The sequence below is a fragment of the Mastacembelus armatus genome, chromosome 12, assembly GCF_900324485.2.
Source record: "Mastacembelus armatus chromosome 12, fMasArm1.2, whole genome shotgun sequence".
In the NCBI taxonomy this organism is placed as follows: Eukaryota; Metazoa; Chordata; class Actinopteri; order Synbranchiformes; family Mastacembelidae; genus Mastacembelus; species Mastacembelus armatus.
This window is the reverse complement of record NC_046644.1, coordinates 18,019,317-18,038,791: the sequence shown is the minus strand read 5'-3', so window position 1 is coordinate 18,038,791 and position 19,475 is coordinate 18,019,317. Positions and strand designations below refer to the sequence as shown.

At 40.0% G+C, this 19,475-nt stretch overlaps 1 protein-coding gene across 8 annotated transcripts in view; it reads right to left on the bottom strand.

The window, feature by feature from the left end:
• The window catches only part of mast4 (microtubule associated serine/threonine kinase family member 4), a 70,712-nt gene that overhangs the window by 9,485 nt on the left and 41,752 nt on the right, over positions 1-19,475 (bottom strand). For 5 of the 8 annotated variants that reach the window (XM_026296843.1, XM_026296846.1, XM_026296845.1 and 2 more), the window contains 18 exons: positions 13,031-13,119; positions 10,523-10,592; positions 9,731-9,809; positions 8,682-8,836; positions 8,525-8,600; positions 8,226-8,435; positions 7,677-7,778; positions 6,976-7,108; positions 5,750-5,811; positions 5,543-5,634; positions 5,138-5,346; positions 4,882-5,020; positions 4,345-4,477; positions 4,083-4,248; positions 1,942-2,043; positions 1,161-1,283; positions 820-929; positions 42-163 (listed from right to left, as the gene is read on the bottom strand). In XM_026296843.1, coding sequence (XP_026152628.1) covers positions 42-163; positions 820-929; positions 1,161-1,283; positions 1,942-2,043; positions 4,083-4,248; positions 4,345-4,477; positions 4,882-5,020; positions 5,138-5,346; positions 5,543-5,634; positions 5,750-5,811; positions 6,976-7,108; positions 7,677-7,778; positions 8,226-8,435; positions 8,525-8,600; positions 8,682-8,836; positions 9,731-9,809; positions 10,523-10,592; positions 13,031-13,119 — 2,172 coding nt within the window. Of the gene's footprint in view, positions 1-41; positions 164-819; positions 930-1,160; positions 1,284-1,941; positions 2,044-4,082; positions 4,249-4,344; positions 4,478-4,881; positions 5,021-5,137; positions 5,347-5,542; positions 5,635-5,749; positions 5,812-6,975; positions 7,109-7,676; positions 7,779-8,225; positions 8,436-8,524; positions 8,601-8,681; positions 8,837-9,730; positions 9,810-10,522; positions 10,593-12,344; positions 12,473-13,030; positions 13,120-17,691; positions 18,120-19,475 lie in introns of those variants that run through there. The other 3 variants (XM_026296847.1, XM_026296844.1, XM_026296851.1) reach the window with 3 other exon arrangements.

The following is a 19,475-nucleotide window of genomic DNA, read 5'->3' as shown; positions in this document are numbered from 1 at the left end:
AATGAGCTATAATCTTGATTTAAATATGGAGGCAAGCGCACATTTCAGCAAACTCTGGCGTCCAGCTGAGAGAGTCCACAGTCAGGGGGCTCTCACTCTTCTTCTCCTCGGTTTCTCCCTTCTCCTCCAGGTGCCCACGAGACAAATCCAGGCTGCTGTAAACCTGACATCCACACAAAAACAGTGTTGTTTCTCATTTTAATACATGCAGTCAAAATGTAAGATTCTGCTCTTAATGAAGATGTTTGAAATGAAGATGTTCAAACAGAATAAGATACATTGGTACTTTGAATTATTCGGCATAGATGGTAAAATAGCTTTTAAAATTTACAATTAAGATGAGACCAGAATCTCGGTGTTGTCTGTGTTAATGCAGACTTCACCACGTCTTACAAACATGGAGCTTAGGTGCCGCAGATGAAAAGGTTCAGTGCAGCTCAACACTTCCTCTGAGACCCTGCTGCTTTTTGAGACATGCTGTAATGCTTTGTTTTGATGTGTAAGGGGAACCGCACTGCAATGCACCACAATAACTCCCAGCTTGTATGACTTTATTGTGTTCCACATTAAAGAAAAAAAGATTTGCTAGCAGAAAATATATGCAAAGCTGAAATCTGTAGGGGTAAAGGGAGAGTGAGGGGGACATGATGTTTGCTAGACACAAATTTCCATATGAAATACCAACTGCTCATATGTTCACTCCCATGAGAACAAGATCAGAATGTATGAGTGAGGGCATCAACTCATTTACATTATTAACATATTTGGCACTAATAATGATGCTAACATGAAATTTGAGAGGGGAGGTTGAGGACACACCTTAGAGAACCTGTGAGAACAGGAGGAGAACTGTCGCAGTTCCACATTGAAGTCTTCATCATTTGTATCCTCTTCCTCTGTCTCCAGGTGATGGTATCTCTCAGAGCGAGCTGGGAGTGATGAGAAGTTTATATATCAGATGTTATCAGTTATATTGAGGGCTTTAAGCCGACTTTAAGTAGAAGAAAACTGATCGTTAACTACATAAATATACTGATCAGCCCCCTTAAGTTATCTGCAAATGAGAAAAACATGCAGACAAAACAAGTATCAAGGCCTTAACTGAAAGGACTGTGTAAAATTATTGTTCCTTTGCTTCTCAATTACTTTAGATAACTCACTGTCGAAGTAGCTGGTGTCGTCTTCAGACTCTAGCTGGGGAATAAACTCTGCCTTCTGCCTCAGCAGGCCATTCCAGTCCAGGATGTGGAAAAACTGATGCTGCTTCACTTCAGCAGCTCCACCTGCAGATGGTATAAACAAAGATGAATATCTTGAATATATTTTCAGGACAAGTGTGAAAAGTGTAAATTGCTTGCGGAAGAAAAAAAACATACAGAAAACACTGGGCTGTGACAAGGTTACGTTAAACCCACGATGTTAAGAAACGCTTACGCTACGCTTTTCTTGTCCCTACTGACTGTAGACCAAACCAATATCATGACTATAAATTATGCAGTACAATTTCCTGCCTGTGACCTTTCGTGGATTAGGGGGAGTCTCTGTAAATGCCTGGCGGGGGGAGATCTAGATGAACAAGGAGGTCCAGCTGTCCCCAGACTGAGCCGGCAACATGTATCCCACTGATTAAAAGGCTTTTTCCCAGGTCATGGACTTTTATAATCCACACATTTACACAGTCATGGTGGCTGATCATACAACGAGATTCATAGACTGGCAAGGAAATAATTGCAATTGATCAAAGGGATGAGGTGAGTAGGTCACAGGATAAACTGCTCTGCTGTTCGCTGACCTCAATTTCTTCCCCGGTGACTTGGAATAATGAGGAGAGCTGAGGTGACAGTAACAGTCACATGAGAATTTACAGTGGACTGCTGTCCCTGTGCCGTCCTAACCGAGTTACTGGCTGTGCCATATTTCCTTTGCTCTTTGTATCAGTACCTGCACCCATCCTTTCCAGAGGATTCTGTCTGAGCAGCAAGGTGATGAGCTCCTGAGCATCAGGGGGTGGGGCGTCCTCTCCCTCAGGCCAGTTGATCTCATCTGGAAAAACCATGCAAAATACTTCATATACAAGCAGCCGGGTCGAGTTGCTGGCCTGGAAAATATCAGGCTTTGCCCAGAAAATAAACAGATGTGCACAAGCTGCATAAACGTAATAGTCAATATCCCAAGAAAGATTTTAATTAGCTGTTAGCATCCGTGATCTTGTCAGAGACCTGAATTATAATAATTATAATAAGGATTCTCATAAAAATGATGGGAAACTGAGGGAAAAGCCCCTGTTAGTATGTCAAATTTAAGACCCGATATCTCACACTGTTACTGCATGTTCTGTTCAGTGAATGTTGCAAACTGAATATTGTTTGTGAGACACTGCAAACAAGTCTGTTGATATGAATTCAGAGTTTCTGTGTGTGACCTGACAGCTGATTGAGCTGCTGGGGGATGGAAAATGCATCACATTCATATTTTTCAGGTGTGCAAAGTCTCTTTCCATCGAGTGTGGCTGATACCTAATTTTTCAATCGAGTGTTGATACAGTTCTTAAGAGAGAAGCTTTACCTTATAAATGAGGAGCTAATACGATGGTTGGAATTTAGAAAGCACATCTGGCATTTATCAGGTGTCTGGTATGTTTTACGTTTCTGCAGGATGATTTTCAGACAAGCTGATGCTACACATATATCAAACTGCAGAAATTTTATATATTATGCAAACATGAACTTTTTAAAAGCCTTTAAAAGCATCAATACTTTGCAGTTCATTGCTCACTCCTATACAACGACCTTTCTGTGATCCGGGTTATTATTTCTACTTTTAGCTGTCATGTTAGCTAGCCAGTGCTGACAAATGTCTATTGAAGTATCTCTCAAAGTAAAAAAAAACATTTGGAAATAAAGAAAATACCTTTAAATAGTAATTGCATAGAGTGTGTTGTTTATTTGTAAGACCTGACTACAGAAAGGTGGAACAATTGTTTATTGTATTACTGAATTTCATACTGTGGCCTGGCCTGAGGACTATTTTCCCCTGATAGTGACCTACTGACGCTGACCTTTACACTTTACTCTGAGGTGTTCCTCTCACAACAGCTTCGCCACCAAAATCAGACAAATCAAAATTAGTTTGAATGTTCAAGCATCAAGTTGAATGAAACAATCGACATTTTGCTATTAGTGAAAAAGTTCATGGTTAAGCACTTAAAAAGGGGAGTGAAGCCTGCCTGTACCAAGCTGACTGTCTGCTCTGTGCAACGTTTGTCCCCCATTTTAATCAAATTTGGGAGGGCAGCTATGAATATGTATGTGGGGCCTGAGGCCACGCCGGCGTGCATTCAGTGTGTTCAGGCCCCTTTAATTAACAGTCACTCTCAGAGGCTTGGTACAGTTTGATTGAGCGCATATCAAATCAGATGTGGCATGCCATTTATTTCCATGGCACAGATACAGGCTGTCTCCAACAATTCAACACAATTCATCTGAGCCACAACACGGACAAGATAAAAGCGTTTATTTTCAAGATTAAGATTTCTCTGCACTGCTGTGACCACAAGACTACATGAGAGAGAAGTAACCCCATCATAATGTTAAACCATCACTTGTGGTCAAAAGTCAACCTAAATCCATTTACTGCCATCTGTTTTGCTACTGGCCCTCAGGGAAATCTCCGTCTTCAATAAATTGAGAAATATGCGCACCAGCTAATTCCATGTGGTCACTATGCAAATGTTTAATTCATATCTAAATGAGGTTTGGGACGTTCAACAGAAGCTAGATGGCAGATGCTGAGAAACATTGGCTAAATTACCTCTAGAAACAAAAAACTGTATCTAGCATTTGATAAACCAGCAAATATATAAATAACCTCTTTGCAAATTATATATCCACAATGAGCAAATAATTTATTAGTGAAAAATCATGCTATTCACTGTTACTAAATCAAATTCAATTAGCAAGGACATCTGTTTGTATCCTGGTTAGCTGATAGGACTGAGGATCACACATCTGTCAGTGATCATTTCAAGGTAGATATCTTCATTATCATAAATGATGTGAACAAAGAAAGCAGGTAACACTGACCACTGATGACCTGTCCAAACAGCTCTTCTGGTGTGTCTCCAAAAAAAGGCACACACCCCACAAGGAACTCGTAGAGGATGATGCCCATAGCCCACCAGTCCACCGGCTTCCCATAGCCCTGTCTCAGGATTACCTCTGGAGCAATATACTCAGGGGTTCCACATACCTACACAGAAAGGACAGACAAGAAATATTCCAGCATAGTGAGGTTTGTGTTTTGTTAAAGCAGTTCATCTCTGCTGTCAAATGACCTTTACTCTACCTGCTTATCAGAGAACTCCCTGGCGTCTTTCTCTATGTGTCCCTCATACAGGTTAGTGGTCATGTTCATCAGTCCGACTTTGGACAAGCCAAAATCTGTCAGCTTAATGTGCCCCATGGATGTAACCAGCAAACTGGTGGCAAATGGGATGAGAGGAAAAGAGGAATAAATATGTATTAAATTGTGATGACAATTTCAACAGACTGGTTCAGGAGTATGTACTGTATTAATATAATTGGTGCACTCTAGTAAGCAGCTGCCTTCTTCTTCTCCTTTGGGCTGCTCCCTTCAGGGGTCACCACAGCGAATTATCTGCCTCCATTCAACCCTATCCTCTGTATCCTCCTCACCCACACCAACTATCCTCATGTCCTCCTTCACTACATAGTAAGCAGCTGCCTACTGCACTCAAACAAGGAGCTGAAGGACGCTCAGAAGATCATACTCTGAAGAAGATCATACTCTGTGAGTTCAGACCTTATGATTGCTGATAGAAAAACACTGATTACAGCTGCTTTAAAATGTTTGTGCTCTCACTTGTCTGGTTTGAGATCCCTGTGGACGATGCCATAGTTGTGGAGATATTCCAGAGCCAGCACCGTCTCAGCAAAGTACATCCTAGCCATGTCCACAGGCAGAGGACCCATGTTCTTCAAAAGGGTTGCACAGTCTCCTCCTGTAAAGATCAATGGACTGATGTCATAGACGTGGCTCAGACAGCACACAGGGGACATTGTTGGAAACATATTGCTTTTAGATGCAGCACTATGACCTCAAACACCCAGCTGCTGACCTTCAACATATTCCATGACCATGCACAGGTGCCGTCGTGTCTCAAAGGAGCAGTACATGGATACCACAAAGGGGTTCTCAGCAAAGGTGAGGATGTCTCTCTCCACAAAGGCCTGTTGTATCTGGTTCCTCAGAATCAGGTTCTGCTTATTGATCTTTTTCATGGCAAACCGCTGCTTGGTTTCCTTGTGCCGAACTAGATAAACAGCTCTACAGAACAAACAGTTTAGCAGTGAGAAAGAAATCCAATCCAAACCCAATCAAATCCATTTTAAACTGTTAAACATCTAGTGGAAACAATGGGACAAAAGAAACAAGAAAGAGAGGGATTCCTTGTTGGAGCAGTAGCATACTGTGTCTACCTATCAAAAATTAGCTAATCTTATATAGAATACGACGTGCTTACCCATAAGCACCGTTGCTGATGAGTTTTGTCATCTCAAAGTCCAATTCACAGGGTTTTCTCCGAGACCTCAAGGCTGTGCTGAGGCTCTGAGTCTGAGGGCAAGAAGAGAGACAATTGCAAAAACAAATCAAAAAGATAAAATCTGTTTGCTAGTACGCCTGCAGTAAAGATGGAGTAGATCAATAAAATCAATTTCTGAGTGCTTACAGAGTCATCTGTTTCTGGGGTTTCTGCAATCCCACTATCGCAGCTGGTCAGCTGAGCAATTTCTATGGAGAAAAAAATAAAAACAAATTCAAATAAATAGCAGCAGAGATGCAGAAATGTATGTACAGCACTTATTATATAGGTTAGTGTAATTTAAATAACTTAAAGATGACAAATAAGACAAATACAGTAAAACAACAGGAGACTAATGTACCTGAGAATGATGAAAAAGCAAACATAAAACAATAGAAACAATAAATAAAAGGGAGAGTAAGAGAAACATAAAACTGGGCATAACATTTTAAAATTTGAGAAAGAAAATACACACCTTTTAATGTATAAATTAATCTGAAACTATTAAACATCTTTCAAAGTGCAATTTCTGCAACAAAGAAAACATGAATGCTAAGAAATTATGACCAACAAACAAAACAAACAAACAAAAAAAAAAACAACACAGCAGGCTTGAGTTTTTATGCACCTATTATGACTGAGGTGCTGACTCCACCACAATTTGAATTGAGAGTAAATGAGGTGGAAATCAGACGTGGCAACACAAACACTTGTCTAACGCTCATTTTGAAAACCACTACTCCAGAACAAGTGCTCATTATAAACCACCTTGCATCTTTCACATGTTTTCTTTATGTGTGTGTTTGTGTGCCACCATGCTAAAGTCCATGTGTGGGATTCACAGGGGGGTGTTTGTCCTGTCCCTTGAGAGTCTGTAAACACATTTCTGCTGCTATTTAACATCTGTCCTTCCTTGTACATTTGCTGCAGGCACACAAGGCACCGGGCAAACGAAACACAGGGGACACTCAGGGGAAATGAGCAGAGAGATCGGCTGATGAACCGTCCTGTGTGAATCTGTATAAGGTCTGGGGGGAGCCCATTCCTTTCTAATTAGTCGTAATGAATGTTGTTGGTTACTGAATCTGGAGAGACAGAGGGTCATTAGAAAGACAGTATGTTCAGTCCAGGACATTAGTCAACAGTATGTTTTGTCTTTTAGTTCCCTCCACAGCTCAATTCCTTCATTCCACCACAGTTACCCTGTATTTATTTTGGCCATTTACACATTTTATACGATCGAAACTTCGAATGAAATAAAATAAGAGAACAATCACTAATCACCAACGTTACGAGTTCAGCAGCTCTAACCAGGATTGTTTATATTTTTCAGTCTTTAATGAGGATGATGATAAACTGAATCCTTCCTGTACCTTCCAGAGGATCTCTAGTGAGTCCCAGCTGGCTGATGATGTAACGAGGGATGTCTGTTTTGATGCCCTGGCCTTCTTTAGCGTGTCCTTCAGCAGCCTCCAAAAGGTGGTAAAATTCCTCTGGGTCAAACTCCTGAAGACACAACAGAACACTTTAGCATGTGCCAGTATAAACAGTGTTTACCAACCCAATGCAAACACAAACAACAAATCGTGTTATACTTCTGCAGGGAGACTACTCACTTTCTAAGTTCCACATGCTTCCAAAAAATTTTGCTTTGGGAATTACTAGTGTATGTTTAATGAAACACAATAAAATATCAAACTTATAATCCACCTTAAAATGCAGCAACAGTAGAGACATTGCAGGCATTTATTTTATTTAAACCTGTAATTATTTGGCCACCTGGGGGCAGTGGAGACAGGTTGTGTACATTCAGTACACTGACACTAAGCTCATGCAGCAAATAAGCACTTGGCTATTTACATATCTGATAGTTTCTATTCATTTGGAGTCATGTTTCTTGTGACTCCAATATTTACTCTCCTTTCAGCTCTGGTTTTGGTCTCTACCAACCCCTGAGGGAAATATCGTCTAAATATTTAAATGACTGAATTTTGGGCAAAGTAGCAGCAGAAATTATAACAAAATCATACTGGTCAAAAATAACTCGGAGGCTGTTCATCGATACGAAACCTACCAGACATTCCAGCAATCGAGCAGGTCGAGCAATGACGATGAGGATCTTCTTCACCAGCTCTCTGATGAAATTCACCTCCTCACTTTCTGACCTCTCTGTGGACTACACAAACAAATTCATGTTACCATCAACTGCTTAAAGTCAGGTACAGCCAAAATGCAGCATGACTAGATTTGCTGAATAAATACCAATAATCTGAAAATGAAAGACTCAGTAAAAAATAATCTGCTGCATGACAAAAGTTATAATTATATTTCCTAGTCCAGGTAGCTGGAAATGACATCAAAAAACAGATACTCTGGAAATAGCATCAAATCAGCGGAAACGTTGTTCCTGGGAATGATTTCTCTGAGAATATGATGGTTTGTGCTGTGACTCCAATTTAAAGATAATACATGAGAAGCACAAATGGGGCTAAGACCTCCTGCTGTAAAAATCTAAAACTGCATCTCATTAACACTAATTTGAAAAATGACCACTGGTACATAATAGTATTTGGTGAACTGCCCCCCAAAAAACATGTTTATGATTTATTAATACACCACTCACCTCTTGAACAAGCCTCTCCAGCTTGTCGGTGAGTTCGCAGAAGTAGCTGGAGGTGATGAGTCCCAGCCGACTCTTCTCGAGACAGTCGCGGGCCAGTTCAATTATCTGGTGATGGGCAAAGCCCAGCACACCATCTGCCAAAGGGAGGACGCTCTCTGGAGAGCTGCTGCGGATGATCTCCTGAATCTTTTCCTCCATCTGAGCTGTGGCCTGCAGTAAGAACGGCAGGTGTGAATTAATGAGTTAATACATAGGATAATTAATGACACCTCTGTAGCAAACCAATCGCATGGCCTTACCTTAGGAAACCGCTCCTTGTAGACGTGATTCATCATAATAATCTCATGGTCGTAACATGATGGAGATCGTCCAGGGCTGGGAATTAAATGTGAGCAAAATCAGAGCCAGTGGTTACCACATGAAGATAAATGCTCCTTATGTGGAGTAAATGAATACCTGAGACTGCGAGAGCGGGGTCGCATGGCCGTCGCTCTGCGGCATTCATCGCCGGAGATGCTCTCAGTGCAGAAGTGCTTGGAGAGGAAGTGCAGTTCATCAGGCGTGGGCTGGAAGGGCAGCTGGTGCAGTTTCTCCTGTGATGAACAGGATGACTGGAAATGAAACAAATATACATTCAACATGAAAAGAAAAAAAAAAAAAGAGATGGCATTTTATGTGGACAACAAACAAACAAAACCAAAAACAAATAAATACCATGCAAATAGACAAGCCAAGCTAAGCTATCATGTGGTCAAAGATGTTGTTGTCTCAGGAAGAAGGCAAATAACCATGTATGTAAACTACAGACTCTTCCAAACTACATTATAATAACTTCATTATGCAAATTACTAAGCACCACACAAAAAAATCTGATTATATTCAACTGTTTGCAGTAGATTTTCACTTTATTACCTTACCACATATCAACAAACACAACTGACTTGACTCATGGCTGATATTTTACCAGAGAAACAACAACATGCATCCTTGAATAGATGGTGTGAATAACAGGAAATTTACTGAACGACCAAATGCCACACAAAACAAAAACACAACATCAATAGGGCTAATTTACAATCCCTGTGACCATGTGTATTTCCAGTAATGTGTGTTGATGTATTTGAACACAATTACTTTCAGAGTCAGAGTTACAGGGAAAATCGTAGACAGAGGAAGCAGACACAATAAGGGGGTGCGAAACAAGGGAATGGGGGCGTGATCTCTGTGTGTTTGTCAGTGTCCCTACTTGTCAAAGCTTAAGGATGGAAAAAAAATAAATAAATCTTTGCCACCATGTTCACAAAGACTCATTATGGAGCCTCAGAGAAGAGCACTCACTGTTTAAGCCATTAAACATGCAAAGAAAATCTTTGATCAGATTTATGTAGAAATACGTCCTGGTAAATACAGTAACATGTTTAATAAATATCTTAAAAAATAAAATGAGTTACTGTTAAATTTTTTGATGCCATGTGTGTCAGACTGGGTGAGCATGTGATGCTTACAGAGACAGTGGAGCTGGGTGTGTTGGTTCCATATCCAGAGGAGGGAAGAGAGGCCAACGACCAGCGGCGACCATCAGTCCTGTCACACAAGACAAACAGAACTGTCTGATACTGAAGCCATAAATAAACAGTGGCTTCAAATTTTAACACATTCTCAGGTGTGAAGAAGAATGTGTCTCTTTCAAAAGACAAATTTGCTGAATTGTCTTTAGAAACATGAAATATGTTTCATTTCCATGTTTATACTGAAATGTCAAAAAAAGCTCCTACAGTCCAAATGATTACATGGTTGTATACTTTGCTATAGCTCCAAATTTATTATACTGTTTACACTGCACATAAAGCTGAGATGAGAGAAACAATAAAGCAACGAGATGTAAAATGGAAATGAGATGCCGTAACGATGTACTGTACAACAAAACCTTCACATTAAAACGAGGCAAACGAATGAAGGAAGGTGTGAAGTATAAAGTGTACTGAGAACAAATGTGGGGTTAGGAAAATTAAAGAGCAAATGGAAGCCTAACAAAGTTACCTGTCTGCTCTGTGGCAATGACTGTGGGTTATAATAAAAATACACAATTATATGATATGCTGAGAAATGGGATAAAATCAATACATTATTGGTGCTGTTCTGAAAGCATAAAAGTTAAAAAGCTGAATATTTAGATTTGTGCTGGAAATATTTCAAATATTTAAAAGATCAGTGTCTGATGAGTCTCTGTGTGGTCTTTACAGGCTGATTTGTTGGCTGAAATAAATGAATAAATAAATAAATAATAGTTGTGTTACCTTCGTGCAAAAGAGAAATGGGCAGAGGCACTAGGAGAGAAATTTCTAGGACTGTCCTGTGGGCTTGTTCCTGCAAGACAAACATAAAAAACAAAGACAAAAGATTTCTATAGTACAAATAACCAATAGATGCATTATCATGGATAAGAGTTGATATGTTTTTTCCAAGTTTATTCCATTTAGGGTGATGGAAGCTGCACTTTTTTGTCCACAGCTCAAAATAAATGAATAGATTCAGTTGAAAAAAAATGTTTGCTTTGTGTTTGGATTATTTTTCTTTTCATTGTCCGACTAATCAATAAAGCTCTAAAACCCACAGCCAGAGCTAACACATCATAGTCCCAGTTATATTTACACCATAAACATATACCATTTGTCTGCCACACATGGACAGTTTCATGGGACCCAGCTACAGAGAATTAATGCATCCTCATCAAAACACCTCAACGGATGCTAACCCTCAGTACATTAATGGTGGCAGATATGTAGGTCTAGTCAACAGTTGCTGTTTTCTCATATCCTGCAGTAATGCATGTTACGTGCACTGGTTTCATAAGAGGTAGGGAAAAAAAAAAAAAACCCTCAGCAACCTGGAGAACTAAACACACCCACGGCTCTTTCCAAACTATTGTTTTCATCAACATCATACGTTTATTTCACTGAATGCACATTGTTGTGGTTGTTTCATGCCTGACTGGCTTCGTGTCAAAGGTCATCTCTATCTTATCTAAAACTGTATGTTTGGGCCAGTTGGTAAAAGCTCCTGCCTTTTCACACAGCCTTTAAAGATGTGTCTGAGTGTCGACGCCTTATGGCAGTGTAAGGTGTAGTTAAACACACTCTTCTCACTGATCTTAAATGGTTGGACCTCAGAGATGGTAATTGGGTTTTCAAAGGTGTGGACCTAGAAAAGCCTGAGAGATTCATAACTTTTCAAAACTGCCTTGATGCTGCTATAAAAGTGCAAGAGAAAAGACAAGATCAACTTCAACTTGAGGAAGGGCTCTGCTAAGACTCTGAAGTTGGACTGCACTTTAGCAAAGCCCACAAAAAGAACCCCTCTGCACATCACAGTCTCTGCACAGTTTAGAGGTTAAAATATAACATCACACACACAAACAGACCCAAAACAAACAGACTGTTACTATAAGGACCCAAACAGGTGGTCCTTATTCTTTATACATCCACAGTGTCATATGATTAAAAAAGGCGAGCTAAAGCAAATAACAGAAAAAAGTCTAAAAACATTTACAGTATTTCTTTCAATAAACATGCAGGACTCCCTTTACTGCATTGGTAATGTGTACATACTGCATTATCTTCCTGTAAACAGAAGTCACTGAACACATTACACTGCAGGGACTTTCTGACACGCACCAATTAGCTGTTGTGTTTCCACACTCACAGTGTAAAAACAAACCTATGGTCTAGCATTAATTAGCCATAATTACTAGAGTTAATTAGCCACAGGCTATAATGCCACCACCTCCTGTGATGATAGAGACAGGCATTTTGTTCTTACTGGTGAAAGTCACTGAATCTTGTTAGTGATGAATGTCACCTATTTCATTTCACTATGATCTTCATCACAGCCCATTACATAAGCTAACTTTCCCCACCTCTGGGATTTAGACTGCACCTGAAAAGACAATACAGACTCTGCTCTGATGGTTAACAACTGTCTGATAAAGAGAATGTCAAATATGGGTCATACGCCCACAGAGTTAAGACCAGAGCTCAGATGAAAACATAAAATCTGTGTAGAAAACGACTTGATTCTTGTCCCTAAGCTGTGAATGAGCTGAAAGGGTATTTTGCTTACCTTTGGTACCAATATTACGCCTGAGCCACAGTGTTAGGTCATCCCAGAGCTGAACATACTTATTAGCAAGAACACTGTGGCTTTCTGATTCTGAGTCCATTTTAAATACTGGAAACCTTCGTTAGGTTGAAATACAGACTAAACACTGAGCTGCTGCTTTGCTTTTGCTGACCAATGCCAGGAAATAAAACGCCCTGCTGTAAATGAGGCCTCCCCTCCCTCCGCTCCTGTGCATTTCCTCTCTGCAGGCCACCATTTCCTCACCCAAACACAATCACTGGCCCTCGGTGTGCCACCACACAGTTTGACTGTCACCCAGACACCACAGATCTGACCTCAAGGAGAACGGTCAGCAGAAACGTGAGGATTCCTTTTCAGTGCTTTGCTTCCTCTCATCATCTGCATCATTAAAATATTCAGCGTCTTCATTAAGTGTGTTTTTCTTAATGTGATGATAAGAACAATGTAGTTTAATGGTGAGGAAAACAGCAGAGTTATATAGACATACTGTGATGCTTTTACAATGAATGAGCATTTTCCTGTTGATTATTTTCTTTGCTTTATACAATGGAGTGCAATTATTTGAGAGAACATTGTGGATGAATAGCTCCACTTCTGGGCATCAATGCATTTGTTTCAACACTGTGGCGTTCATGCACATGCACATGCACTGCACATACACTTACCTGTAAGAGATGAGAGAGGGGAGTGAGGCCGCGGTAAACCCGAAGACTGGCCGCTCCCTATCAGGCTTTTTCTGTTGCTCGTTCTGCAGCTGTAAACCCACAGAGGCAAATCAGGAAAAACAGGACAATAGACAAAGAATTTCCTTAATGACTGAATGGAAAATCTCAACTCATACGCCAATTATATAGGATAATACTGTATTTTGCAGTTTAAATACAACTCAAGTTATAGCACTGATATATTTGACTTTAAAATCCATCCATCTGAAATAATGCTGGTTTTCCACTTCCGCTAAAAGGAATTATTCAATTACTAAATATTTTTTTTAGCCTTTTAGAGTGCTGGTTGGTCCGCCACTTTGGTCCAGACTGTAATACCTCAGCCTATATTGGAGGGATTGCCTTGAAATTTGATAAAAGAAATTCTTGCCCCCACAGGATGCATTGTAATAACCCAGATCCCTCATCTTTTCCTGTAAAGCCATAAAACTTTAAGTCAATTCAGGCAATAGATGGTTGCTAAATAAAAACACTGCCAAAACAAGATAATGTAATGTCTCTTATACGGGGGAACCTGGAGATGACTGTAAATTTTATTCTAAGCAGAGCCATAAAAATAGAGAAGAACACTGTGGTTCTGTTACCAAAAAAAGAAGCTATTGCACAGCAGCACCTCGAATGCTTTTATGTTTGCAGATCATGTTAATGCAGGACTGTGATTCACGAGGAGCCACTGTGACCAACATGTGAATCATAAATTGAGACCAGCGTTTAACCATGTCAGAAAAATAAAATACTGCAAAGTTAAAGCAGTTTCAGTTTTCAATGTCCCCAATTTGTTTCGGATTTATACTTTCAAATTAGAGGCTGCGAGTGGAAACGCATAACGCCTGAAGAACATGCATTCAATTCAAGGTCAGAGGCTCAATGACATCCTCTTACAGAACCTCCTCAGAGTACTGAATCACTTCCAACTGAATTTTCTTATTGGATATTCAATAATAATTTCAATCCATGTATAATGCAAACACTGCACGAACAAATGAGCAAAAGCACAGCGCAGCAGAATAACTATTCATGTTAGAGACAACAGAGTCTCCATCACAGGTGCAGCTCACATGTCCGTGTGGTGCAGCACCGATAGGGCAGAACGATCAGATCCACATGGGCTTCTGCAGTGGTGCAGAAATGTGTGAGAAGACAACACTGCTGCAGAGCAGCTCCTACAGGTGCAACTGCAGAGCCCTCAGAGCTTCAGTGTCACATCAGCAACAGTGAGAGCTACTATTGACAAGAGCTGATAATGATGTGCCAAAAACCTATTCACACTCCGAGCTTCTCTACAAAACAAACCTTAGTTTCCATCATGACTGGGTTTATAGAAACAGAAACAGTATTCAAAGTTTTCATAGTTGTCAAAACATTTGCTATACCAGGTTTCCTTATCACCTTCTATGTGTTTTTACAGTAAAAGGTTCTGGCACCAGTAAATCAAGTGATGGAGAAACCGCTGACAAAAGCATAAATATGCCGTCAGCTGATATTTGACTCAGTTTGCAGTGACAGTGTAACGTTGTTTATATTTGGTACAGCCATGCATACATTTTATTAAACTCAAACCGTCTTCTCTTCATGATGTTGCAGTTTGATTAATATCTGCCTTTTCACAAAGAAAGATACTAAAATTACTCCTTTTTGATTGTTTACCACTTTTAAAGTCCATAGTCGCCTAATGCTCACTCAACTTTAAGTGGCAGACAAGGGTCCCACAGACCATTTTGTGCTCGATGTTGACGATGGCAAATGCTTCGATTTAACAATGACACTGGAAATGTCAGTGGGCACAAGAAGAAGCCTTGCTCCTACTTAATGGCTGAGCAATTAGCTTAGCAATTATGTGATGACGTATAAATGACAAAGAAAGGAACAGAGAACAAATTAACCTATCAGTTTTCACTATGACTCAGTGTTCAGATAATAAATGAGCACACGCAGACTTCAAATGACTTAACGCTGCAAACACCAAGCATCCTGGTATTTGGATGTTTAAATAAATCTGAATTTAAAGTCTGCATAATATTAAGATTTTTTTTCACATGTTACACGATTGGACTGGAGGTGCAATTTATATACCTACTGAGAAGCAATTCCTCACCTTCACCATTTTAAGCTTCTAAGCTATACCGTTGGAAACACCTGTTCAGACAATGACTGGCAACACTCCAGTGAAACATCCCAAGCTGCTTGTAGTTCCTCGCAGTCCTTTTGCTGCCCCATTGTCACACCAAAATCCCAATTAATCTCCATAAATCCAAAGGGAAACCTTATTTTGACTGAAATCCCATTCAACCTTGTTTACTCAAGTGGTTTTTAGGGCTAACCCCTACAAATGGAAGTGTGGACACATGCCATGAATCATTTATCATGATAGGAGTGAATAATATGAGGTACACAGGTGCTCAGTCAAAGAGGATCAGATTTAACGAGATCTATTTATACCCTCTCACTGTGGATTAGGCCAAGAGAATGCCATCCGGCTGCCCAATCAACCCTCTTGTTGCTTCACCCTCTCACTTCCCATCCCAGTGTTTGTACTATCATAACCCCTATTAGTGAGCTGAGTGCCACTCAGAGACATTAAAATAACTGCTTCTGGATTACTTCACAAAAAAAAAGCCTGAAGTTATGATGGCCCAGAGGTCATTTTCATCACATCTGATGTTAAGCTGAGCTTTGTTCGAGGCAAGTCTGTGACCAGAGAGGCTGACAGAGGAAATGCATGTTGGAATAGTGGAGCTTTAAAGTGGGGATAAGGAAGCCCTGGGCAAAGACGATAGGAGAAAGTAGGCCAGTATTGTATGTATGTCGTACTGCAGATGTGAAATTCCTGGAAAAGAGCCATATGAGTTTATCAGTCTTGGTTATATGCAATATCCTTAACCTCATCAAACCACTTATATTACACATGAAATCTCTTTTTTTCCCCACCAACATCTACAATAGAAATATAAAGGAGATTTTAGTTAGAAACTTCATCATAATGACGAAGTTTAAACTGCTTATTTTACTTTAACAGTATCTTAACACATCTATTGCATATTCCACACTGACCTACTTTACTGCACCTCTTTATTCCTGCAAAGTAATCTGAATCTGTCAAAGACAACTTCTTAGATTTCAGCTTGCTGAATTATTTCAGGTACACAAAGAGGCAAAAATAGACAAAAGCCTTTGATCCAGATCGTGTCTGAAATGTCTGATCCTGACCCATGTCAACAAAAAGCAATGATTAATCTTTTTTTTTACTTTTGCAAGTTTTGCTCCCTTGTCAGAGCTGTCAGGTGAGCTGACAAAACGCAATGGGACATGAATTGCTGCTCCTCGCTGACAAACTCAAATTCAAAGTCAAACATATGACAAACACTGCTCTATTAATAGTTTTTAAGAACCTGCTTCTTGGCTAAAAAGCACTGCAGCTCATTTTTAAGCCACTGTCAGTTTCTACATCTGAAGATGTACAGTATTACAGAGATTTATAGAGACTCTGGTTTGACAAGTCATATTTTTGGGGGGGGTGGGGGGGGGCAGATACAGTACGTGACATATTCATCTAAACACCTAACAGCTTAATAAAACTTCCATCTTACAGTTCCTACAGTCTTTATGAGTTATTAGAGAAACTGTGTCGGCTGCAGCAGCCATATTAATGAATTTATGCCATGTCTTTATGAAGATAATCAAATATTGGGAAATTATGTCTGACTTATGATCACAGCTTAAATGTAAGTGTGGGAGAAGATATATTATTTTAATGACATTACACATAAACGGGTTAAAAACAGAAAATTTTGGAAGTTTTTAGAATCACTAGTCTGAATCTATTAAATCACACACAGCAGCAAAGCACAACTGTGATCCGAGACTATTTTCACAGCATGAAGGTTTTTTCTTTTCAATAGCTACTAAAGCTGAATATTTATGCGCTGATGCAAAATGTCCAGTATTTCATGTTAAGCTGTTCTGCACTATAAAATAGGTCAGGACAGGGATTAAAAATAAATATCAGTTATATGGGCTTCGCCAACACTGTAGCCCCACCATATACAAAAACCTGGGATAAAGTGGTTTAACTATAAAACTGTATCTACACACGCTGCTGTTGAAGAGTCAAACACAATGTGAGTGTGGTTGGTATGAGACTACAACAGTCAACAACACAGAGAAGCAACACACATTTAAAACAGAACAAACAAAGACCATCAGCGTCTCCACTTTCCAACTGCTAATTAATAGGGAAGGTACATAGGAAAATCAACATCCTGTGCAAGGAACATAAAACTGCCTCAACAACAAATATTCAATTACCAATTGACTCACAAAGCAAATAATACACAATAGGCAAGAAGGGAACACCCAGTGTCTTATTCATACTGGCCTCATAAAACAGCTCTGCTCACCTATTGTAAATACAAGAAGACATCTCTGCTAACAGTGCTGCAGAAACTGTAAATGTCCAGTTACCCGTCTGCAAGGAAAACAAAGCATCTAAATCTGGACATACCACTTTGTGTATAAGACGACCAAATGTAATAACACAATAGACCATATATGCCTGTAATAAAACACAGCGATAATGCATTCAATCTGTTTTAAAAGGTTACCTTTTGGACCGGCGCAGGCGGGCACCACTGAAGAAATGTGGCATGTTAAAGTTGGACAGTACTGTCCACAGACTAGAATCTGACATTGTGTCCAAGTCATGCCAAAGATGGAGATGCAAAGGGGGCTTCTGTAGACTTGATGAGGAGAGGTGACGAATTTCAGGGTTCAGGAGGATGTGACCTCCAGAGCAGTCCTGAGAAGTACTTCTACGACAGCTCTCCTTAGGTACAAACTTCCTCTGCACAGGCACATCTGCAGCCAGCTGCGGCATAAACACACTGGCAGAGAGGACACGTCGTCCTCCTCTGTCCTCAAATAAAAAAAAGTAATCCAGAGAGGATGCTCAAAGGCACACAGATTGTGTGATCCAGGTCAGGTGTTGATAGCTTTCACTGTTGCAGTGATATGACACATAATACCAGCTGACTTTTTGTTTTCCTGTCTCACTGCGACTGTATCCCAACCACTCACCCTGCTCCCTCCGCTCAACATGCATCATATCATGTAACAGGCATCTACCACTTCACATCCTGTCAAGGGGGGTTGGGAGACAGAGGGGTACTGCACCATCAGCAGATGCTGCTGTACACTCGCTGCTTTCATAAACTGGCACCCCTTCAAAGGTCCAGTGGGTCAGTGTATTAAGTAGGAGCTATTTGAAATTGAAATGTGGCGTTGTCACATGGATTTCTTGTGCTACTGCATGTATTTCTTCCCTCAGCTGTTTTCTGCATAGAGAGTCCTACCTCATTCACTCGATGGGAGCCTCACCTTAACTTTTACCACCTTTGATCCTCAGGTCTACTCTACTCACAGATAAGCACAGGACTACTGAGTAACACGCAGATTAAAGTTTCTGAATATATATATATATATATTTACAAAAGTACTGATTAAATATTGGGTTAACTTTAATTATAATAAATCTGACCTTTCAGAAGAATTGTACTGAAAGCTGCAGTCATACACGCTAACGTAACACACAAAAAGTGGTCTTTCGCCACTTCAGTGATGAATTTGACTTCCACGTATGTGTGAGAGTTTGTGATCAGCTTCTGGCAACAGCCTGTGGGGGGGGGGTATGCAGAGAAATTCTCTGAAGTGGGTGTCAGGTTCACAACAAAATATATTCCAAAGCAGAGGAACCCTTATAGACCTCTCCAAAGGAATCCAACCTTGGGACCGAGGCATGGATTACGTATATTCAATAACTGTTACCCACAGGAGAGAGCAAAGTTCAGCCCTGCAGGCACACACTTGGCTGTGCTGCAAGCAGATAAGACCTCTGTTACTGTGTGAGCAGTCTCAAGTTTCTGTAGTCAAATGGCAGCTGGAGTAAGGTATATACTTTCATAATACAGCTTCAAAACATTCATCTGATCCAAGATTCAAGTCTGAACAGAAACAGAAGAAGTCCTCAACCTCATAGGAGCAACTAAAACGACAAATACAACTCACATTAAAAAAAAGATGATCAACAATGTGAGACTATTGGCTGACAAAGAAAATTAAGGATCATTTTCTTAGTTTTATATTCTAGTAAACTAAATATCTTTGGGTTTTCAGTCTTTGGTAAGAATAAATATGTCAGAACATAACTTACAGCACTTTGTGGACAAAATGCTTTATGAATGAATGAATGAATGAATATATTTCTAGATTAACTGATGAATGACAATAACTGGTGGCTGCTTCCCTGGTTGCAGGACAGTAACAGTGTTAGTGAATCCTGGCATATCTAGCACTTCATCATACACTGAGTAGTCTCCCTGCTTGGTGTATA